At 44.1% G+C, this 24962-nt stretch overlaps 1 protein-coding gene across 3 annotated transcripts in view; it reads left to right on the top strand.

Moving 5' to 3' along the window:
- The window catches only part of Ica1 (islet cell autoantigen 1), a 136621-nt gene extending 112252 nt beyond the window's left edge, over positions 1 to 24369 (top strand). For all 3 annotated transcript variants that reach the window (XM_052173242.1, XM_052173243.1, XM_052173241.1), the window contains exons 11-14: positions 2752 to 2814; positions 2911 to 2949; positions 11888 to 12157; positions 24098 to 24369. In XM_052173242.1, coding sequence (XP_052029202.1) covers positions 2752 to 2814; positions 2911 to 2949; positions 11888 to 12157; positions 24098 to 24219 — 494 coding nt within the window. In that variant the 3' untranslated portion in view covers positions 24220 to 24369. The remainder of the gene's footprint in view (positions 1 to 2751; positions 2815 to 2910; positions 2950 to 11887; positions 12158 to 24097) is intronic.
- Positions 24370 to 24962: the final 593 nt, after the last annotated feature.

The following is a 24962-nucleotide window of genomic DNA, read 5'->3' as shown; positions in this document are numbered from 1 at the left end:
TCCCAGTTATTAATAATGTCACCCATTAAGCAGTACATAATATATTTCAAGATGGCTAAAAAAAATGCTATCCTGAGTGACTTTAGCCCTCACCAAGTAAGTGGAACCTGGTACACAGTTGTTTCTTTCCAGGAGATAACATTTCTGAACTGGCCTGAGTAGTCTTGGTACAGTGTTGATATCACACCCCGGGTGTGGTCATTGCTGATTTCCTGGTGGGTGTTCCTCATTTTTGGAGACAGGAGAGCTCAGATTTTACCCTGCCACATGACTTCTTAGGCCACATTAAGGCTCGCCAACCCCTTCAAGGTAACCTGAAGCCTGCCTTAGGAGGGAGGTTGCACATGGGAGGTGGCACTCCTGTAGCATTCTGCTGTCTCTGGCTCCTCCCTTGGTGCCAGGTTTTCTGTTGGTTCTTCACCGTAAAGGTACCGAGAATGGAAACTATGGTAGAACCAATGTGTAACAGTGCTGAATCCCTTCACCAGCTGTTAACATCTTAACATAGTTGGAAAAGTGGTTTACACCAAATGGGTGGCTAAAGATATTATGTAGATAACAGAAATCACCAGCCCTCTGATCAGAAAGGCCCTCGTAGGGACACACTTCCATCTTCCCTGCCTTGAGCTAGGCTATGGGAAACCTTCAAGGAAAGGAGAGGGGCGAAGCAAGTCCCAGACCTTTTCTCCGTTCTCTGCCTTTTCTTCTTTCACATTCCTTCTTGACTCCATTCCTCACTTCTGGTCTTCCCTTCCTCTTTGTACAACCATTAGCCACACCTGCAGACTCCATCTTTACTCCTTCCTCTTCTATTTTCAATCTGCCTTTCAACAGAGAATAGAAAATAGCAAAACAAAGAACAGGGAAGTGTGGTCCATGCCTCTAATCCATCTGTGCTTGGGAGGTGGAGGCAAGAGCGTTGGATAGAAATTAAAGGTCGTTTTCAGATATATATATTTCATACATATATGTATATGTCTATGTCTATGTATATGTATATGTGTACATACATGTCTATGTCTATGTCTATGTCTATGTCTATGTCTATGTATATATAGCCTTAGTCCACCTGGACTCAATAAGACCTAGTCTTTAAAATCTAAAACAAGCTTGCTCTTTTGTTCCCCACTCTTGTCTCCCCTTGTGTCCACTTGTGTGTGCATATGTGCTTCACAGGCCACAGGGCTTGGCCGTGTCCACATCAGAAGGTGTTTATTAGCAATCCTTGTGTTCCCAGCACCGCACAGGGCTCCAGCAGCAAGCATTACACAGCACGCACAGCCAGATCTATCTGGACCAGGGCTCACAGTCAGCAGGCGAAGCGGATAGTAGCAACTGCTCCCATCTCCAGCTGTAGCATCATTGGTGAAAGCTACCTAGGAGAAGGCCAGCACTCTGTGTATGAGATACACAGGCCTCACTTAAGTAAAGCAAGTGGGAGACAAGCTAAGGCCGTATATTATTATAAGGTTTGCCAAAGCAAAAGGAATAGCCAGAGAGGAATGAGCCAGGCAGGACCAGGCCAAGTCAGAAAAGCAGAATTTCAGAGTCCAAGGGAAAGTAAGTGGGGGAGAGGCGGGGCCTGATGTTGTAGCCTTAAAGGACTGTCTGTGTGGATCAAGACTTCCTGCCTCAATGTCCCTCAGCGAACCTGTGGCATGCACCATCAATGTTGTAGGGAACTGAGGTCACTGAGCAGAACAAATTTAGGAAAAAAATATAAACTCCAGTTTATTATATTCATACAAAAGTTTCAGATCTATATAGCTTATATACAGTTTATGTAACATGTAGCTATACAGAAGAAAATGCAATTTTTCTTTTCCTCATAGTTTAATTAGACATGATATTTGCATAATATTTTGAGATTGTGAATCTATTATAATGAAGTGGTTCTGAGATTCTGAGACCTGAAGAAAGTCTGGCGAGCATACGAACAAACTGAGTTTGAGGCTTGTCTGCATGTGTGCATGCATGCATATATATCTATGCTTTGTTTTACTGGCACACATATATCATATATGCATATATATCTATGCTTTGTTTTCAAGGCACAGAGGTTTCCCATGTTCCTTTGCACCTACATACACAACTTTTCACTGTCCACATCTGACACCAGAGTGGTATATTCGTGTAATCAGTGAGCCTTCATAGATGTATCCTTATGGCTCAAAGTTCATAGTGAGTATAATGTTCACTTCTAGTGTTCTATATTTGATGGGAATTATAAATACAAAATGAAATGTATTTTCCATTAAAATATCATACTAAATATTCCTGCTTCCAAGCCTTCTGTTCACCACCTGTTCCTCTTTTACCCACCAAGCACACCCTTAGTATCCGCTGGTCTTTTCCCTGTCTCTGCAGCTTTTCTCAGAATTTGGAAATCTTAGGTTTAAAGTCTTAAACAAAATGATTCTTTATTGAGTAGTCTTTCTTTTTATCTTAACCAGGCCCATGTGGTTAAAATGGATTAGTGATACCAAGTAACAGTCAGTTACTTAAGTCATTCAGTTTTCCATGCATGGAAACTAGAAAAGCATTTTAGAATTGTATGGGTTAGCTACCGACCATAACAGAGATTCACTGAGTGCCAACAGCTGAAGTAGAAGGTAAACTGAGGACCAGTGCTTTGCCTGAGTGCATATAGATTGTTTATTCTTTCTGACAGGGTACATTTACCTCACACACATCATTTAAACATGTGCCGTTGTGAGCTGGTCATAACCACTTGCATATGTTCCATTTCAGCTGAAGAAGGAAAAAGCATTTTGTCTTCTGTAGACAAAAGTTCTGTACATGATGCATGCTCAGGTAAGCTAAGGACAAACTTCCTAAGTTTAATAATTTACTCAAACTCCAAATATAAAGGAATTAACTCATAATTTATTTTCTTTCTCTTCGCTTAAGGACCCATAGATGAACTATTAGATGTGAAACCTGAAGAAGGTAATATTTACATGATCTTTGAAGTTTATGATTTGACTTTTCTTTTTTTTTAATTGGATATTTTCTTTATTTACATTTCAAATGTTATCCCCTTTCCCAGTCCCCCCCACTTTGGAAACCCCCTATCTCCTCCCCCTTTCGCTCCCCCTGCTTCTATGAGGGTGTTACCCTACCCACCTACCTACTCCCACCTCTTTGCCCTGACATTCCCCTATACTGGGGCGTCTAGCCTTCAGAGGACCAAGGGCCTCTTCTCCCATTGATGCCCGACAAGGCCATCCTCTGCTACATATACAGCTGGGGCCATGAGTCCCTCTATGTTGTACTCTTTGATTAAATTTTTAACTTCTCTTTTTTTCACGCAAAGGAAATCCAATCCTTATCTTTTTAATAGCTTTATAGTCATAAAAAAATTGGGTGATAGCCACTGTAAATGACCTTACCTATGATCAAGCAATATTTGATATACATGTTACTATATTTAATTAGACAGTGTTTTTAAAGCTGTAAATTATGACAAAAGTCCTATGCTGTAACAAAAAAGCTAACCTTCCAAATGAGATACCTGTGGATTTTGAATACTGATCCTCCCCTCAATGGCCTTAATCTATTTGCTTCATATACAAACCCTCTAAGTTTCAGTTGTTCTTGTTTGTAAAATGGAACCAAATACAACAGCCTTGCCAGGTAACCATCAGGAGCGGACTCAGGGGTGAAAAGGATATTTTGTAGTGTATGATGCAGGGGGCTTGGAATGATGGTGAGTTGAGAAAGGAAGATTAGGAGTGTTCACTAGATTATATACTGTGCTGTATTTTCCTTGATCCACTAAACTAGACCTCTCATGCTGACAGCTACATAGCCCCCTGAAAGAGAATACAGGACCCTGCATTTGGATGAGACATCTGATACTGAGTAATCTAAAGAAACAGAATAGTTTCTGTAGAATCTTGGCTTTCACTTTTTATCCTAGCTAGCAAAGGTTTCCTTTTAATGATTTACTAAGAGTCCAAAATGCTACTGAGATTCTGAGCCAAACATCAGAGGATCCCTTGACATGGAGACTGGCATTCTGCCCTGTTCATACAGGTTTCTTACAGCATAGAAACTGACCCAAGCCATCCTGTGGACCTCTGTTAACTAGGGTCAGCTCAGTCTGAGCTCAGCCTGGTAAACTGTTGTGACAGATGTTCGAGAAAAGCAGTGTAAAGAAAGGTTTACCTTGGCCCAGGGTTGCAATCTGTGATCTCCTGGCTTCTCTGCCTTTTTCCTTTGGGGCAAGGCAGACACATCCTGGAGGAAGGACATGGTGGAAGAAAGCTCTTTGCCTCACAGAGGCCAGAAAGCTGAGTAACAGGAAACAGCCAGCACCAAGGTATTTCTTTCAAAGACATGCTCCCAGCCAGACACCTCCTCCAACTCAGTGATTCTACAGTTCCACCACATCCCAGTTGTCTACGCAAATTTACTTTTGAGTCTAACAGTGGGTCAGCTATTGATTTGGGCTAGCTTAAATCCTCATGGTCTAGCTTTCTCTGAAACACAGATACTCCCAGAGGTAGGCTTAATCATCTCTTAATTGGTTCTCCATCCAGTCAAGCTAAAACTTAAGATAAACCATCAAAGTGCTGACTGAATTCACAGAACATTAGAGAAAAAGTCTCTCAGTGATAGAAAGTCACCACATCTTTACCATGAACTTCCCAGGGCTTAGGAATATAGACCCAGAGACAGAAGTCTGCTTGCCTTATTAATATCTTACAGAAGGCATTTATCAAAATTAATCAAAATGACATGTGATTAGTAAAACAGAAATCATAACAAACAATGAGAGGAAGGAGTAAACATTTATTGTGGGTTGCCATATATGGCCCCCATTTTTGTAAGGACCTTTTGCCTCTGGTTTAAGAATAAAACATTTTAATGGAATAAAAATATCCTTTGCAAATTATTTTTGGAGCACTAAAATAACTTTAATCTTACCAAAACGTTATGAGAATAATATAACATGCCTCCAGTATCTACCGCCTAGTTTCAGCCAGTCTTAACAATTTAGTAAATGTATTAATAATCGCATGCATGCAATTTTGATGGATTGATATTCCTCCTAACCCAGGCATCTTCCTTGTTTATAACTGTACTTAATTTTATTGCTTTAGCAGACTTGATTTCTGAATAGGTAGTATTTTTACATTAGAACATAAGATAATAGAATATTATATTTTAAAAACTCACCCTGTTTCTGTACTCTAGCCCATAGCCCATTGTGACAACAAAGTATTCACACCCTGATAGGAGTTCATGCTTGCTTCCTTTTCCCTTTATAAGGGATAAAAAGGGTTTTATTTGTTTGTTTGGGTTTTTTTTTTTTTTGGCTTTATCCATAGATTTTTAAAATTTTTGGATAGAATACTACAACCTTAACCGAAAGTCTGCATTTCTTTATAGAATTAAATCAGAACTGCTACTGCTTGCATTCATCAGGTTTCTTATGTGCCAGGGTCCATTGGAAAAAGACTGACATCTTCCTATTGAAAGCAACTCTCATACTCCATTGCTCTTTAGTTCTAAAGAGGGAGCTGTGGGATGCTCTTCCCGAATCCATGTACTGGTTCTCAGGCAGAAAGAGGGAGACACAGGTAGTCCTGACCAAGTGCACTCTCACATAAGCCACCCTGTTCCTTCATCACTGATGTCCTACAGAGCCCTGTGGTGGGCCTGAGGAATGCTCTCCACTGTCTGTGTGCCCCCTCTGTGTGGCTATCCCAGTAGGTGGCATCAGCTCTAAAACCACAGCCACGAGTATAAAGACACTCTCAACACACAGGGAACTTGTGACTGAAGAAAAGAATGCCCACTGATCTGTTCACTGCGAGGTGCATGCCCTTTCAAAACGGCCTCATGGCCTAAGTTCTGAATTAAAAATGCTGATTATAATATGCAAAACATTAGAAAGAAGAAATAAAGAGCGCGTAATCCAAGGACGGCCAGCTTAGGAGCTGTAGCTTGTAGCTCTGCTTTCTTCTTCTAAACGATAAAGTGATGGAGAACCAATATTTGGCCACACTGTATAAACATATTTTAATAACAAATCAGTGGCATTCAGAGATTCCTGAAAGTGGCCCCGAAGTCACCATATAACCACACATGACATGAAGCCTTCATTCAATAATTATAGCATATATATATTTTTGTGTTCAAGTTGGATGCCCCCAACCCCTGCCAAAATAACATAACACAGAAGATAAACGTGGTATAAAGCAAGTGAAATTTTGATAAGTTCGACTGAACTTACATCTTGTCAAGAAGCCTTTATGAAACACCACAAGGTTTAAAAAGCTAATTAAAAGACAAAGCAAAACTATTGTGCATGTCTCACAAGCACACTCGTCTTCTCCTGTTACTGCTCACCCTTCTGTACTCTGGCCAGGTGTAATGATGACAGGTCATCCAGCAGCCAGCAGAGCTCCAAGAGAGAGCCCTTAGCCCAGAGCGAACATGTGCTGCCCTATGGCACCTAGTTTCTCCTGAGTCACTGACCTACAGTCACCCGTAGAGTCAACTGAGAGATCTGTGTGCTTTGCCTCAGGACATACAGTGACCAAAGTATTAAATTCCTTATCTGGTCATGTAAGGTCTTCCTTCAGTATGCTAGGATAAGCTGGTGGCCTGGGTCACCCTATGAAATAATGATACACTTTTACTTTACACATGTTAAACAAGAGCTCTACCATTGAGCCACCCACCCCCTCCACAGCCCAACAATAATACACTTATAAAATGAAATACTGAAAGCAGACATGTGTCAGCAAACACCTGTAATGCCAACACTTGGGAGGTAGAGGATTAAAGTTCATGTGTTCAAAGCCAGCCTGACAAGTTTGAGCCAGCTCAGACCACACGAAATTCTTTTTTAAAGAAACCAAATAAATAATAAAATAAATGTTCTTAATCATGTAGTAGAGGGCTCTATATGAGATTATTCCTATAGATTCTTAAAGATCTGTTCTAGCCCTAAGATTCATGGTTTCTATCAAGAAACATTGGATTAGGGTTTTAGCAATCAGGTACTTTTGTGTACGCCTACTTGGGTCCGGCATCGTTGGAGTGTCCTTTTGGTATTTTCCAGGGTGCACAAACAGATCCTTACGCCACCCTCTTGTCCACCCAGGGCCCCCCATCAGTTGGGATTTTTATTTGTTATTATTTTTAAACCTGAAGGGGGTTTTTCAAAGCAGTATTCTTGAATTCCAAACAAGAACACTTTGTTAGCAGACCTGATGAGTGTTTTTTCGGCTTAGGCATTCTTGTCAGGTGATTTCCTACCATCTTCCCCCGCTGTCTTTGGGGTGCTAAGAGCATAGTGCTGGTGTTTGGGGTTTTATCTGCACTGCAGGCCTGTGGCCTTTAAGATTAGTCATTATGTGGGATGTGGGGAACAGGGAGAAACCCAGAGACATGAACCTTCCTGTTTCACACAGATGAAGGTAAATCAAGTGACATTTATCTGCTTGTTGGTCTGTGCTCTCATTTTCTGTCTATGTAGCTGTTTCCATCTTCTGTGCTCCCAGTTTATGCTGAGGTCATGAAACTCAATATGATTTCAAATGTACTATCTGAATGGGCTGTCACCAGTTTGCCACGCTCTGCCTGAACTTGAGTTTCCTCTACATTTGAGCTTTTACAAGCTAGAACTCACCGGTTCAGGACCAGTTCATCTAGGGAATGTTTTCTCAGGGCCCAGGCTTCTTATTTCTGGGTGTTGAGGATGGCGGGCAAACAGAGTGTGTGTGCTATCTTGGACAGTCTGCCTGTCTCTGCATGGTACTCAGAGGAGCCCTCTGGCCTTAGAAAGCCTCACCCCTTTACAAAAGCTTCTTCTTGGAGTTTGTGTATAAGGTCTCAGTTCTCTAGCAGCACACATAAAATTACCCATCCTCATTCTGAAAGAAAGACAAGTTTACACAGAGAGAAAGCACTGACTCCCAGGCCCGACTATCTATAACTAAGAAATCACATGACCTTGGACAGGTAATCTAACCTGGGTCTACTTTTCCTCCTCTGTAAAGTAAATTCAAGGAAGTAGTTTGTAAGATCTCCTTGATTTAAAACAATTATATATGTGTTTTTGTTTTTGTTTTTTGTTTTGTTTTTTTTTTCCACTGAGAAAAGAACAAGTCCCCAGGCAGGGCAGCAGCATCAACACGGCACCTTGGCTAAACTCTGTTTTTCCCAGGAGGCAGTGTTGCTAGGTGGCCTCACTCACTTCAGCTCTGGCCACCGAGCATGTGGGGATCCTGTATGCCTGCCACCATTGGGAAAGCTACTGTGTAAAGCTGTGACTTTACACTTTACTGCATAGCTGTAGCATCAGGAGGAGCATTTGTGAGGTTTTGAATAAGGAGTGACCTCACAGTTGGCCTCGGTAAAGGTGTAGGGTCAGAGGTCACCTTCTGGAGCTGCGACTGCCTCACTGGTGTGCACACCACAAAGGATAAGATAAGGATTTGCAGTCAGGAGATGGAGAACGTGGATTGAAGGCAGGTATTTGGAGACTCTAAGCCAAAGAAAGTTGTGGCCCCCAACTCAAGAGCAGCCTTTATTTGTCCACATGGGTGAAGGCTCTGACAGGGCTTCTCCTAAGGACATTATCTCATCTCTCCATGTTTTCTTTGTCTCACTGGAGTGGCTCTGTTTTCAAAGAGTTCACCCTCCAGAGCCCACTGACAAGTGCTACTTCACAAGTCATGGCTTGTCTGCTTATGGACCTGAACCTGGCCATTTCAACTTGTAATTAAGTTTCTCTTACAAGTTATGCATGGTAATCTCAGGCATCTTAATTCTTGGTGTAATAATTGGGAGGTTTCTGCATTTTATGGTTCAAGTCAGTACCAGTTTCCTTGCTTTTAGCTACCTAAATAAGTTCCCTTTCCAGAGCCCAGTTCACAGAGTAGAGTAGCTTGCTTTAACTATTAAAAAGCCAGGGTGTGATGATTTTTTTAACTTGCAACTTTTTAATACTATATTTTAAAACTGAATCAATATATAAGCAGAATGCTAAATAATAGACCACTCAATGGTGGACTTCAGTCGAAGCAAAATCTGAGTTTATAAGTGACTCCAGAGAGTGTTTTCTCACTTTTGTGACTAAAATACTTGTGTTTGGTAGGGTCTAGTGTTAGAATTCTTTGGTCATAAGGATAGAGTCTGTGTCGAGACAAGTTAGGTTGAGAATTTTCCTTAAAATGCACCCATCCATGTAATTGAGGCACAGGCAGTACATTGGCTTAAGCAAGACTCACTTGAGAGCTCTCTAGGAATGCTGTCTAAATTCCCTTTCTGGCTCTTTAGGTTGTTTTCCTTTGTGTGTTGACTTTATTGTCACTAACAGCCTCAGATTTATATCTTTGAAACTCCCAAGGAAAAGATGGCTCTTTCTCCATCCAGCTTTCATAGAGCAAATACACAGAAGCCTTCAGCATGTGTCCTCCCCTGAGTCAGTTACTATGGAGAGAGAGAGAGAGAGAGAGAGAGAGAGAGAGAGAGAGAGAGAGAGAGAGAGAGAGAACTTAGACCTTCCCAACCACATGCAGAGCCAAGGGTGATGAGGTCTCCTATGGGGTATGTCACCAGGATCACAGGGAGAAAGTGCTTCTCAAGAGAAAAAGAACTGCACAAAAGGGAAGAGATACTAAGTTAGCAGAAGCCACTGGTGTCTCAATTCTGTAGCATGAAGCCTAGACACTAAACAAGAAAGAAAAGTTTTACTGTCTGTTTATGTGTAGAGGACTCCTCATTTTGTTCCTTTGTTCTGCTGTTCCAGCCCAGACACCATGGTGGCCCCTCCCCAAGCCTGGCTTTTACAGGCATTGCTAAAAGATGCATTTAAGGTTCGTCTGACTAGGTGTCGCTTAAGTGGGTTTGGCTTAGTAATCATACAGTTTTCTCCAGGCCAGAAAGAAATCAGGAGGAAGGGGTTGGGTGCTCCAGTGTCACCAGAAAGTAGAAAGTACAGAGATTTGAAAAGTAACCACAGCTTGAGAAGGTGATTCTGGGAGAGATTGAAAGAGGGGGGATTCAGATGTAAACACATGTGTTAGGGGACACCTCCAACGCATTGAGAATACTATCCCTCTATTTCTTCCAGGATGGCGACAGGTAGGGGAGCAGCCTTTACCCCATCTGCCTGCCTTGGCTGAGGCTGGCCCCTGCAGCCAGCAGGGGAGCCTCTTCACAGAACCAAGTTGCTGCCTTTTCCGCCTAGCACGCCTACAGGCTTTGTCTGACTGAAAATGCCTTTGATAACATAAACAGTAAAAATATTAAAATTAGACAGTTGTCTGATTAAAAGGATGTTTTGCTACTATTTTTAAAGCCACCGTGATAGGAACTACTAGACTTCCCCATTCCTGATTTATAGCTAGTTTGCTGAGTTTAAAAAACAAACAAACAATAAAACAATACAAAAAAAAAAAGCAAAACTCAAAACAAAATTAAAAAAAAACCCAATCTCTGGATTTTTCTGTAACACGTCGGTGAAAATAGACTCAGCAAAAGAACACAGAGAAGCTTCACGTAAGCAGCAGTAACCTCAACTACTAATTATCAGTATATGAATATATTTGAGGAAATCCTGATAATCTTGTTTATTGTGATCTTCAGAATTTCAGTGTTACTCAGAAAAGCATAGGAACCATGAGGTTTCCCCTTGCTTCGTGACTTATAATAATGTTTGTCGTTTGCACGTGGCGATCAAATGTCACAAACAAAGCAACATGTGATACTTCCCTCAGCTCTTGTTCTTAAAATAGGCAGGGAAACTCAGTGAAAGCTTTGTATAGGATTTATGAGAGCCGTGTCCCTATTTCCCCTTATAAATAGCATTCAGTGTCTGCTTACTCTTTTGGGGTTTTGTTTTTTTTTTTTTTTTTTTTTTTTTTTTTTTTTTTTTTTTTTTTTTTTTTTTGGTGTTTTTGAGTCAGGCTTTCTCTGGGTAGCCCTGGCTGTCCTGGATCTCTCTTTGTTGACCAGGCTGGCCTCGAACTCAGAAATCTACCTGCCTCTGCCTCCCAAGTGCTGGGATTAAAGGCGTGCGCCACCACCGCCTGGCAGTGGTTACTCTTTTTAACAGCTGGCCACATGACTTTGATACAGTATTCCTAGTTTCCTGGCATTCCAAGCTGGCCCTCCTCCCTACTACACAACCTCAGGGATGACCTATCTGAGTGTCAGAGGCCCACAGTCTGCTGAAGGTAGGTTGGGCCTGAACTACCCTCTGGGCTAGGACTCATTACCACCTTCCAGTACCAATGTCTGAGGCCCATGAAGTGAACCCTCTGCATCAGGCCTTGGCTGACCAGCCCCCTCCCTGTCACAGGCGAGCGAGCCTTTCCTTTGCTTCTAGAAGCTGTTACTGCAAACATCCCTCTCTCCCAGGCGTTGATGTGCCTCCTGAGTGCTTCCCCTGAGCCAGGGCGTGGTGAGGTTTTGCCACATGGTGTGTTTGATACTCCAGCCCAGGCAGTGTGGATTGAGGGCTTGTGTGGGAAGATCCGGGAAGGCTTACAAACAAGAAACTGAGATCTCCAACAGCTTTCGATCCTGGCTATGTTTCAGACCTGGGAATGTTTTTGTCAGATCTGCTTTTATGTTAAGGAAAAACCCAAACCCTAGACTTGGTGGAAAATATTTCAATGCAGTTCTAGTAATGCTCAAAAAGCTGTATTTGCTTTGGAAGAAAAGGGGACAAGGGAACAGAGAATTTAAAATGTATTTCTGAAATCTGTTAATAAAGGGTGTCATGGGACAAGTTTCTATTCTGGTTACCGTTTCTTGAATCTAGCCGTCATTCAGTTTGTCCCCTCCAGCCCCCAGGGCAGCTGTCCCTGAGACTCGGGCCCTTGGAAGTCAATGCTCTCTGCTCTCTTGCCTCCACCAGCTTGCCTGGGACCCATGCCAGGGACCCCGGAACCTGAAAGTGGGGACAAGGATGACCTCTTGCTGTTGAACGAGATCTTCAGCACTTTCTGCCTGGATGAGGGCGAGTTCAGCAGAGAGTGGGCTGCGGTGTTTGGAGATGACCGGCTGAAGGAGCCGGCCCCCATGGGGGCCCAGGCAGAGCCAGACCCCAAGCCCCAGATAGGCGCTGGATTCCTCCCTTCGCAGCTTTTAGACCAAAATATGAAAGATCTCCAGGCCTCTCTCCAAGGTAGGTTACTACAGTGACTAGAGACACTTCTGTGGTTTTGCTCGTCCATTCGACCCCTGACCCCTTTAATACAGAAGTATTTTTGTCTGTGTATGCATTCTCTATTTTTACTCAATAGCCAGTATCTTCAAATTTTATTATTAGTATAGTATTTGTTGTTATTATTATCATTATTATTATAGCCAGTGACTTTTTAGCTAAAATCTCCAAATCACACCCCAACTTTAAGACGTAGCGTCAGACTCAAGATCAATTCTTCCTAATAACTTTCTCCCCTCTTAGGAGAGTGAGGGGAGGCTCTGGATCTTACTGACTCAGTTGGATTTAAGTTGTATGCTTCCGACTACGGCATACAAAGTAAATCCCCATCACAGCCTCAGAAGGAACAGGGTTTCCGCCCTCACCAAAGCAGTTTTGTGACATGCATGAGAGGATCGTGCCTTCACAGTTAAAACCCTGTGGTTTTTAACCTGATTGGCCGTGCCTGCCGTGCATATCCCTGAGATGTACTGCCTGCACGCCTGCACGCCTACCCTTGTTGTAGGTACCGAGTGGCCTTTCAGTGGACCTTTGAACTTTGTCTCCTCGTGTATTGTGCTTACTGTTGCTCCAGATACACCTTGACTGCCCCTACCTCATGTATGCCCCCAATTCGGCAGTTCCTAATCCGACTACAGCATACAAAGGAAGCCCCCATTGCATCCTCATTGCAGCGTCAGAATACACAGGCTTTCCACCCTGACCAAAATATTCTTTACCCACAAGGGTTCAGGGTGCACCAGGGCTCAGCACCAGGCCACATGCTGGTTGAGCATTGCTGGTGTGCCCACCCCACCCCCACCCAGCGATTCAAAGTACAAAAACAAGCTCAGCGGTGAAGCCTGGACTTTCTAAACCGGCCTTGAGAAGGAACTTGTTTTCTTCTATTGTGATTTTTTTTTTCTTTCATCCCATGCTACATAAAGCAAGATAGGAATGACTACTACTAAGACAGGTTCAAACTGTTTTGGTTTTTCCAAGAACTTAAGCTAGCTCCTTAATAAACACCATGTTTACCTAGCACTTAGAGTGGAGAGCAACTGGCAGAGGAGGAGATGATTAAGTAATTATGAGCTATTACAACCTTAGCTCTTTGGAAATGAGATCATTCATATGGGACCTGGAGGGGCAAGATGAAAAATCCCCTCCTGCCTTTTTTTAATGAACTACCTTTCTCTTTTACTTTCTTTGTAAATCCTGTTTTTTCAGCCCTCTCACATGTTAGCAGTCATGTGATTGGAGACTGCAGGGATAGAGAGGATGCTAGGTGTCTGCTTCTGCTCACTGTGTTCTGCCTCTTGCCCTAGTGGGCAAGCCTGCCAGTGCACTTCATGTTTACCCCAACCTTCTTGGAGGACAGGACCTAACAGGTGTGGGAGACTCCAGAAGCCAGATCTTCATCCTACCTCTGTGAGGTTCTGTAACCCCCCACCCCCACCATCTGTGCTACAGAATGATCCTTGCTACCCCACTCCCCACCCCACCCGCCCAGCTCTGCTGCATATGCCCTGCTGCTACAGGGAGCAGTAGAGGCTGACAGTTCCTGCCACAGTGAGAAAGCAGGGTTCCATAGCCTCTTCCTGGACAATGTGTGAAGAGCTCTGGTCAGAGAGAACCCAAGAGCTGTAACAGGACGGTGACTGTGGGCTTTGCACTATCCGCCTTGCACCACGTCTGAGAAGAAGGCACCAAACCACGTGTGGGACGGCGGAGGGCGGTGTCCTGACACTAAGAAAAAAATGCAGGGTGGGCCCTGGAACGGGAAAGCAGGTTGCACAAAGAGAGGCTGTGCCCTTCTCAGGCAAACAATCTCATTTGCCATTACTATCTTTGTGCTTTAGCATGGGACTCTCTCATTAGCAAGCATCTTCTGGTGTCCCCCTTTGTGACGAGCACTGGAAATGTGTCTGTGAATGCAGCAACCAAAGCACTCTGCCTTCCCAGAACTCATTTTCTAATGGGGAGGAAATGGGAAACCATAAACATAAGAAATAATACACAGTAAGTAGTGAGAAAATAAGCACAGTCGGCTGGCTAGGGAGTGATCTGGGATATAGGCAGGGGCGATGGAGCGAGGGAAGCCAAATGTTGTGGGATAGCAAGCCTTGCTGAGGATGAGAATTAGCCACGGGGGCAGAGGAGACAACCTGTATTGACCCTGTAAGGTAAAAGCGTGCACAGCATGAACAAGGTCTGCAGGAAGGGCACTTCTTGGTGCTGACTGAGCACAAGTGAGAGGAATGAAGAAGTGGAGAGAGACTTCAAGGCCACAAAGCCAGACCTCGCTATAGACGGGGCCGTATATGCCAAAAGAAGGTAGGCTGCATGGGGCTTTGTATACAGGGCAGATCTCCAGTCTCCTTTCAGCAGCCATATTGAACCACCAAACAGCACGATCTGCTTCGCTCTTTTGGTTGTTAGTCTCCTCTCTTCTTCTGGGCTTCCCACAAGACCAATGCTAAGCTCACTCAGTGATTATGGAGTTTGCTTTGCACGTAAATGGCTACCAACGGAATGCCTAGAGGATTTGAAATATCAAGGGAAAAAATGGCTACGTGGTTGAAAAATAAAGCCATCCCAGTCATTGTCCGCTGCAGCTCCAGAATCTCAGTGGGAAGAGCTCTCATGCTGACCAATGCTTCCCTGATTCAGGACAGACAACAGGCCAGCTGTTTGGAATGGCTGAGCACTTTGTAGGCTTCTGTCAGGATTCCTCTCATCCCCCAAATAAGAAAGGATGAATGTTAGCTTAAGATTTTTTTTTTCTACTGCATTCATGGGACGATAGAAAAGTCCATCTAATATGCATGAGTAGTTGTATGTAAATAAGAGTTTAATAATGACTGTTAAGCCCTGGCCACACTGTATTAAAATGGATTCCTTTGGTTAACTAGATCGTGTCAAAACCTAAATTCAGTAACAACTGAAATAATTACGAAACTAAACACGGGGAGGTGAGGCTTGTTGGTAATATTGACTCAGTGACTCCGTGTGGGACGGAGTCGAGCCCAGCTTTCTTTTGTAGTTACCCTCTTCTTCCCCACCGTGTGGTAGTGGTGAATCTCTCTGCCATACTCTGAGTTATTACTTTATATTTAGTAACTGAGGTATTGGTCTAGGCTTATTATCCCAGCAGAATCTTATCTGTGGGTTGACTCCCATCTCTGAAAGGCTAAGGTGTAAGATCTAGTAATTCTGTGACTCTACCAGCCACAGATTGTAAGATGTCATCAGCCAGAGTTTAAGACAGCACATGTTGGGTACCAAGCACTGTGGTCTCTCTTTTCCTGTGTCAACTTATCCATTCAATCTGCTGCTTCCCAGGCACACACTGTTAACACCTACACTTTAGAGATGAGAAAACCAAAGAAGTAAGCAGTTGGTTGGCTTAAGGTCACACTCTTGGTAAAGACAGCTTTGAACCTGTGCAGTGTAACTAAGGAGGCCATGCCTACCACCAGGACTTCTGTGATCCTTCAGCGCAATGTCTGATAGCAAAAGTAGCATCCCACAGGCCCTTCGGGCATCTGCTGCTTGGGGAGCGGGCCTTATAGTGATCAGCCTGGCTGTAGGTTTCCTGGGGTCACACAAGAATGAAGACACCAGTGCAGACAACAGGATGAGTGGTAGTATGGAAAGACAGGGTCCTTGTCTAACAAAATTGAATGATTGTATAGAGTAGAATATTTGAAATTGGGTCTATATAGATAATGTTTGAACAAGAAAACACCATTGTTTGGCTGAGACACCTTCAGGAAGACTACAAAGAAAAGGAAAGAAAACAAGTGTGCCTTCCTTCCTTCCTTCCTTCCTTCCTTCCTTCCTTCCTTCCTTCCTTCCTTCCTTCCTTCCTTCCTTCCTTCCTTCCTTCCTAGTAAAAGCTGTAGGAGTTCACAACAAAAATTAGAAGTCTGATCAAGTCATTTTAAAATTCAGTAGAATTAACAGGATTTATCAGTTTGTGAACGTATCTGCCAGATGAAGGGTTCTCCTAGCTTGGTTTCTGTTGCTGGGGAAAAGACCATAATGAAAACCACTTGTGGATGGAAGGGTGTATTTCCTTTCACCAGTCCACATCCCAGTCCATTTCCATGACTGAGGAAAGTCATGGCAAGAACTCAAGCAGGAGCCTGGAGGCAGAGCCATGGATTGCTGCTCGCAGGCTGGCTTCCATGACTCTCAGCTGCTTTCTTATCACAGCAGGGACCAGCTACCCTGGACTGGCACAACCCACAGTGGGCTGGTCCCTCTCACATCAATCATGACTCAAGAAAAGTTCCCCATTGGCATCCCTACAAGTCACTCTTAGAGTGGCAATTCCTCAGCTATAAGGGGCCCTCTTCCTAGATGACTCTAGTCTGTGTTTAGTTGACAAAACCTAACCAGCATATGTGGCTAGCACTTCCTGTACCTATGGATGATGAGAAAATTAAGCCTTCCTGGAGCTTCTAAATATGAGTAGGGTGAACCAGTCAGAGCGAGTGCATCCTGCAAGAAGACACTAAGGAAGGCTTGAAGCTTCATAGTCCGTGTCCTTTCCAACATTAAACATTTAAAAGACTGATACAGGAAAGATTACCAGCTGCTCAAAGTAAGCGCTGCAGGAGATCTTCCAGCTCAAGATTCTACAAACAAAAGCTGGAACTCTTGTCACAGATTCACAGAGTCACAGAGAAGCACAGAATCTTGCAGGGCGTTCTTCATGTTGCCCAGTTCTTAGATTCTCTCGCCATCTGCATGGGTTTTAGGTTTGGGTTATCTTGAATAAACCTCAGGCTGACCTCATCTCTGTCCACTCCTGGGTGAGTGTGGTGCCAGGGAACGGACATTTCTAGTACTCGATGGCAAAGCGTCAAGGGAAAGAGAGCCGATTGTATTTATGGTATAAGCACAGAGCGGGCACTTTGCTCATGCCAGTAGGAACGGTCGCTCCTTCCCTGCAGCAGAACATTGCAGGCCCGCTGAGCAACATCTGCAGGACAGAACTTAAGAGCTACAGGCTTCAGATGCCCTGGTACACAGAGGGATCCTTCACTACCGACTCCTCTACCCACTCTGTAGATGAGGAAATTCAGGAACCTCAAAAGGTCGTGTGCCTTGCCAAGTTCTCACACTTTCTACCACGGTAGCGAGGGCTAAATTCTCAGCTTGGTTTACAAGGTCCTTTAGTGCCTAGCCCTAGTTTCATGGCTGCCCACAGCTCTCACACGTTTGCTTTGCATGACTCAATGACATAACTGTGCCAACGAACCAGTATCCTTTTATTTTAGATGGTGATGTTAAAATATAAACCGAGCTATCCTGGAACTCACTAGGTAGCCACGGCTAGCCTCAAACTTTCGGTCATCCTCTTGCCTCAGCCTCTCAAGTGCTGGGATTACAGACACAGACCACTAAACGTTGAATCATATTCTCTGTCCATCCACTGGACTCTAGCCATACTAAGCTTTAGTACACCCAGATCTTTCCACCAGCAAGACTTTGGCGCGTTCTGCTTAGCGCATGCTGTCCACACCTACACATGCATAGCGCTATACTTGGCTGACGTTACCTAAGTCTCAGTCCTGATGTCAGTCCATCCACACCCCAGCAATCTGCATTAGCTGTTTCTGCTCCACACTTCCATTACACCCTGTACTTAAATCACCCTCTTACCTCATCTTATGGGAAAACTGATTTCATTTCTGTCTCTTCCTTGGGTTGTCATAGAAACGGGGTCCACGATTGTGTTGCTCGCCATATTTTCAGATCATAGCTCAATGCCTAGAATTCAGCGGGTGTTTAAAATGTGCTTGTTTGAAGGAGGGGGTGGGTGGGAGGGAGGGCAGATGGCTATATGGCTGGATTGGCAGGCAAGAGTGAAAGCAGATGACAAAATGATGTGACATCAGGTTAAAGGGTATCAAGCCTAAGCGTGAACCCTTTCAGATAAGACTTCAGGCGTGGTGATAAGACTCCTAAGGCGTGCTGAGGTAGACAGAAAACCTGCGAGCTTTTCTGAGAGCCTGTTCTCTAGCGTCCCCATCACTTTACACACAAGATCCCAGTTCATTTGTACCGAGGCCCAGGGAGGCAGGAATCTTACGCAGACCTTGCAGGTGTGCAATGGCCCAGAGGGATCGTGGCCACCATTGTTGTGTTCCTCCTTAGTTTTTCATAGCCACTCCCCCAGACCCTCAGGCTGAGCTAGCAACACTGCCTGGGCCCTGTGCTTTAAGTGGTAAGACAGGATCACAGCAAAGCATTCTCTGGCCCACGTGCTTTGTCTCTGCCTGCTGCTCTTGCTGGGCAATATTAGTTCTGGCTCACTGGCATTTCCCTATGTGTACACAAAGGGAGCAGGGCTGCTCTAGCAAACTTTCCTGTGTGTTTTCTGCAAATGGGTAGCACATTGACATGTCCGAGGAGCCCAGAGCTGGCAGTTTGTTCTTGTGATTGGAGTGCCCCCCTGCCTCCACCCTTCACTACCCCTCTCTTGAAAGAATTTCTCTTGACGTAGGGGAGACATCTTTCTAGCCACACCTAGGTGTTAAAAATGCTGCTGCCAACTACCACTGGCTAGGGAACAGTTGAGGGCAATTACTGGAATATTAGCAACACTCAGTTCTTTCTCAATAGCGGTTTCTCCTGACAGAAGGCAAGACATCCGAAATCTGGTTGTCATTCCACCCATAATTATCCTCATAGCACTCTTACCCTAAATAATTTCCAGAGAGATATGAAGGAGGCTGGGATGGCCATCGAGCTTGGGGCTTGGGGATTTGTTCAATAGCTGGTATCTATCACATCAATGTCATTTTAGCCCCTCGTGCCCACGTTCAAGCCAGTAGACAGACAGTAAGGGGTGAATGAGACTCTACGTGCTGGCCGATAATTGTGCGTAGTATGGAGAGGAGGAATCAGGATGTCCATATGTCTGTAAAAATTGCCGAGGAATACTCTCCTGCCCTACCATCTCAATTTCCGGACAAGAGATGGCTTCAAGTTCTACCCCCTGCACATATGCGCTCTGTAGTGGAGAATGCCTTTCCTTTTGTGCATTTTCAGTGTTCTTGTGAAGCATCTGACTAGAACTAAGTTATACCAAATAGTTCCTAGTTAACAGAAGCATTCAGTTGGATGATAACCGTAGGCTGGGGTCTGGTTCAGTGATAGAGCATTTGCCTAGCATGCACAGTATTGAGTGTGATTCCTAGCACCACCACCCCCTTAAAAAAAATAAAGACATTTTTTCTTTATAAAGAAATCTTGCTCTATCATCCCTTTACATGGTATTCTTGAAAATTACAATTCATGGTGATGAAGAGATAGATTCACTGTGAAGAGCGGAATTGTTCTCACAGAGGGTGTAAGCTTGGTCCCCAGTGCCCCAGTGCCCACAACTCGAAACAACCTGTGACTCCAGTTGCCAGGGGGACCAGATGCCTCTGGCCTCCATGACATCTACACTCTCCGGCACACATCCACATCCTTCACACATACACATAACTCAAACAGATCGTCAAGTAAAGAGAAAATGCAGTTTTGATTTCTAGCACTTTTCAGATGTGACTTGATATACAGATTCCTTTGTAAGTTTTCAAGTTATGGAAAAGGAGGCAAGCTCCACTTTAGAGTACTGGGGGCCGAACACACACCACTACATACTCTGAAAAACACAGTGAGTTGAATATACGTCTTAACCCAGTGTTCTTGATAGCTGGGCCTGGAAATGAGTCTCATGCATGGTTCAGAGGCAGGAAGCAATTTCTTGTTGAGTTTCTACTATCAAATAGCAACACCCACTTTGGAACTCACTCCTCACAAGATTCCCTGAGTTGATTCAGGCTCTCTCTGGAAGTAGCATCTCCATGAACTCAGTCAGAGAGCACAATAAGCACCAAGGGCCTAAAGCTGCACAACTTCTCAGGGCTGCCCAAGAAGATGATGTCCTGAAGTAGGCCCTTTCCTCGCATCAGCCCAGTCAACCCAACAACCATTTTTGATCTAGCCAAACAACAGGCAATCCAAGAGACTGTTCCCTAAACTAGCACTGGTCTCAAGGATTCCATTTTAATTAGTCAGCATCTCTAACCAGCTTACAGCTGAGGTGCTTCAGGAGACAGGCTGCAGGGTTGGAGGGAAGGAGGCTCAGTGCTCGTGGGCAGGTATGGGGACAAGGAAGGACTCCTCTCAGCTTTTCCTCTGACTGGCACTGTTGAGCACACATCTGCACCAGTCTTGACTTTCCACATTTACTGCTTTTATGTGATCTGGGTCTAAAAGGAAAACAGTTAAGAGCCAATTTTCTAGGAACTCAGAAGGTTTTGTTATTCCTGGATCACACCAAATACTGGCCATTTAAAATTGTTTTATTGAAGTATAATTTACATGTCATAAAATTCACTCGCCGTAAGCGAGCAGGTCAAGGATTTCTCATAAATGTACATACAGTGAAGTTTGAATTCCAGCATCTCAGAAGGCTCCCTTGACATCTGAAGCTTCCGGTTGCTTATGAATTACCCTGTGTATGTTTAAGTAACATTTCAGTGAATAGCAATGTCATTTAAAATCCTTTCTGTTTTCCATTGTTTTATAGGGAAATAAATAGGTCACAGGCCATCTGTCTCATTACTTATTAGTCTTCATTACTAAGTCTGTGTACTTCCCATCTAAAATGAAGTTCATCTAGCCAGTGAATATTAGAAACCACATGGGCTGCCAAGTACAATGTTGCCATTGAAGATGCTGCACCAAGAGTGTGCTTCTTGCCATTTAAAAGGGAGTTTTAATAGTTTGTCTTAATTCAAGAGTCATATGTCTGAACCCCCCACTGTGTGCCAGTCAGTGTCCCAAATGATACAAGAATGAAATAATACATGACCCATGGCTTCAAGGGTTCATGACACCTAAATGTAGTAAGAAATGCAAACTGTTAAAAATAGCATAATTCTATAATTGAGTCCACTAGAAAGTGTGGACATTAGAGTAGCAGGCCAAACAAAGGTGTTAAATTTTTATACCATCAACAGTGTGACATTCTTCCTCAAGAAACTATTCCCAGACCCATCTGAACTCTGCAATCCAAACATGGTCTCTCTTGAGGGTGTTACTGGAGACTAAATTATTCTTTACAAAAACATATAAACCACTATGCAAGAGCATCACAGTAAAAGGACAGAGTTTTAGGCATAATGATCCCATCGGATGCCCTGTTGATGCTCAACAGTTTCACAGGAGGCTCAGCAATGGACTTAATCAGCACACAGCTACCTGCTCAGCACTCTGAGGAAAAAAAACTTGCATACCTTTTTTCAGAAGAGAGGACTTCATCCACAAAGAACTAAAGCATTTAGGTTTAAAGATGTATATGGTAAATTAAGGATGATCTGTGCCAAAATATCCAGGACCATCAGTAAGTGTTATGGGAAATGGAGGAACTTGCTTCCCTAAAACAAGAGGGCTAAAGGCCTCTAGCCATGCTCTTCAGGCAGGGCACAGGGGTATGACAGAATGCTGGGTTATGCAAGTCCATCACATTGTAAGGGATGGCCTCCAGTTAACATTAACACAGGCTCTTCACTTTCACCCTTTGGGATGGACTGCTATTTCACCTTCCCAACGTACAGGAAAGAGATGCACATGACCCTCTCAGAGATGTGTGGTTACTAGTTCTGTTGCTCTGTTATTGCTATTCAGTTTTAAGCCTTCCCCTTTTAGGACAGGAAATGACAGGAAACCATAGATCTTGATTTCCTGCTCGTTTTGGGTGTAGTCATGAAGTCACCATGCTCCACAAGAAAATGGGTATAAAACACGAAAGGGAAAAACAGTGCTTTGATACAGCAGCTTCTTGGTTGCTTTTCAAATCCATTGTCTTCCTTAGTTGGCCATGTATTTCAATTAGATATGATCCGATGTTTCTACTGTTCCATCAGGTTTTGTTTTGTTTTGTTTTGTTTTCCAGTCTGGGAAAGATAGGAGAAAGGTCTTGTCACATCATCCTCTCTGCTGGAGGCCACCATAGGCAGAAACCATATATGTGCCCAGCAGCTGGTGGGATGGGGTGGCAGTTCTTGTTAGATCTAATGTCCTTTGGTCTTGAATATTAGGCTGGACTTCTTAGGTGTCCAATGAGGTCCTTTTAAGCTCCTGAAGTATGTTCTGTTTTGGAACAGGCCCCTGAAGTGCGCATCTGCCGCGCAGGAGATCTCATGTGTATTCCCAGCTTTATCTCTGTTGCTTTGGCCATCATCCCCTCTCCTTTTGACCACAGGAAATGTCTGTCTCATTATCTTCAGAAAGTGTTCCTATGATGTTCCTATGATGTTCTTTTAAGTGCTGTGCAAATAATTTGCACCTGGTTTTACTCCTAGTGGAGACCTGGGGGATCTGAGGGTCGGTCTCCTCAAAGTGCAGTCAGCTGGCTTAGCTCTTAACTGCAAGTCCGTGATTACTGCCTGGGGACCCTCTAGGACCTCTGCAAGAGTTTAGGAGGAACGGGAAGTAAGTGTGTAGCATATTTTCACTGAGGATATCTTTAAGATATCGTTACACTTTCTATCAAGAACTGAGATAAACTAATCTATCTATATCAGTCTTGTCCCACACAGTATCCTCATATGACCTCCAGTGTGATGACTTGAGGGCCTCTCTGGTCTCCGTATGTCAAATCAGTATAAGCCCGGGGTTGTAAGGTCAATCCATGTAGAATTCAATCAAGGTTACCTGTAGTAATAACCTATTTGGATTACTCTTTGGAGAACTGTTCAGACTACTTAGTATTATCATTACTAGCTGTTCTTATATGTACTAGTTGTATCTCCTATATATTGACATAATACATACATTGACTCACTCATTACAAAGCAATGCACCCAGTGGGTGTTATGATGAGGAATATGGAGATGAACTGAAAGCATGAAGTGCTTCGTTCACTATCTTAACAGTTCGGTGTCCTTTAGAGAAGGGATCAAAGACGATTTTTGTAACTCCCATTCTACCTCTTCACTCTAGCCAGTTTTGAGAGACTTTTCAAGCAGATGGCAAGCACATTCCTAGCTGCTCCCTGCTAGAAGGGTACCCTAATAGAGAGGCATTTATTCATGCTTCTCCTGACATCTCCACCTGTTGGAGGAAAGGCATGGATTATCAAGCCGGTGAAGTAGATACTCACGTGGAATGATTTATATAAAAGAGCCCCAGCTCATTTATATAAATCACTGGCATGAGGCACTCCTTTGAAAATTCTCTCCTCATCTGGAAGACACTTTGGCTGTCTAACCATGGTTTCTGGGGAGTTAGGGCGGGTGAAACGGAAGTCCAGAGAGAATGAACAGAGAGGGATTTCAAGCCCATGAAGGGAAGGGAAGGGAAAGGGGGAAAGGGGAAAAGGGGGAAAGGGGGAAAGGGAAGAGAAGGACCTTTTGCCTTTGACAGGAAATGGTGGGAAAAGCAGGGACCTTAATGGTGGTGAGACTGGGCCTGCGTATGACCTCCTGCGGGCCTGCATCTTTGAAGGATGAAAAGAGAAACACCAGATTGCTCCTGGCCCAGGGGACCTAAAGGGATCCCTCCAGCAGACACCAGAAGGCACCTTGCTTCCTTCGCCATTCACTCTGATTTCTGAAATAGCCGTGCTGTTTCCTGGTTGAGGGAGACAGACGGCGTGTGGGGTTTTGAGCACCTCTGGGAGCTGTAGCCATTGCTGGAGATGCACTGCAGATGGAAGCTAGTTAACTAAGCCTCAGGCCACAGTTTGTGTTAGCCAGCTCTTCAGAGGATGTGAAATTCCCTCACAGAGACCAAGGGTCATGAAATTTGTCCCTTCTAAGGTGCTGCTGCACCTGCCTGAGCCCAGCATGGCAGAGGCGATCAATGCGAAGGTGGGTTTGTTCACATTTCTTCTTCTTTTTTCCCCAGAGCCTGCCAAGGCTGCCTCGGATCTGACTGCCTGGTTCAGCCTCTTTGCTGACCTCGACCCCTTATCAAATCCTGATGCTGTGGGGAAAACCGATAAAGAACACGAATTACTCAATGCATGAGTCTGCAACCTTCAACAGGGAGCCCCTCGGGCTACACCGCAGCACCCCATCCAGGGCTTGCAGGAGTCTAATGTGCTCAGTATGCTGTTTTAATATTTACACGCCATTTTAATAAAACGAGAGGGTCAAGGCCCTGTTTCTATCGCTAGAGTTATTTACTCCTGTTTGATTGTATGTTGTCCATGTGCCTTGAGCAGTCGAGGAGGAGTCCACAGGAGCTGCTAGCGGGCCAGTGCTTGCTCTTGCTGACATCTTCAGCACCATTGCCGTGTCCGTATACCATGGTGAAATCCAGGGTAAATTACACACCTGAATGTGCACTTACGTGACACGTCTTCAGGGGAACCAGGAGGCTAAACGTCTTGTGCTTGCTCATGTCCCCATCCCTCTCAGAAGAGGCTTCGGGAAGAGCCCGTCTCCTGCCCTGCCACCTTCCACCGAGCTCTGGGTGAAGATCCAGACAACCAAAGACACTGTCTCCTGCTACACCTGACTGTGGCCACACGCCACACTGGCAGAGGAGGGGGGCTTCTTTCCATTGCATGGACCTTTCTATTGAAGGCAGGCATCCTTCAAAAACATGAACTCCAGGAGCCTCATGGAGCATCTTTTTTTTAAAAAAACAGAAAAATGTAAACATTAAGACAATAACATTTCCTATACAAATTCAAGTCGTGGATTCTGTGTAGAAACCCAGCTGTGCTAAGAAAAGCATTATTAGAGGTGCAATAGAGAATGCAGGG

Source organism: Apodemus sylvaticus, chromosome 2, assembly GCF_947179515.1.
Source record: "Apodemus sylvaticus chromosome 2, mApoSyl1.1, whole genome shotgun sequence".
In the NCBI taxonomy this organism is placed as follows: domain Eukaryota; kingdom Metazoa; phylum Chordata; class Mammalia; order Rodentia; family Muridae; genus Apodemus; species Apodemus sylvaticus.
This window is presented reverse-complemented; position numbering and strand designations above follow the sequence as displayed.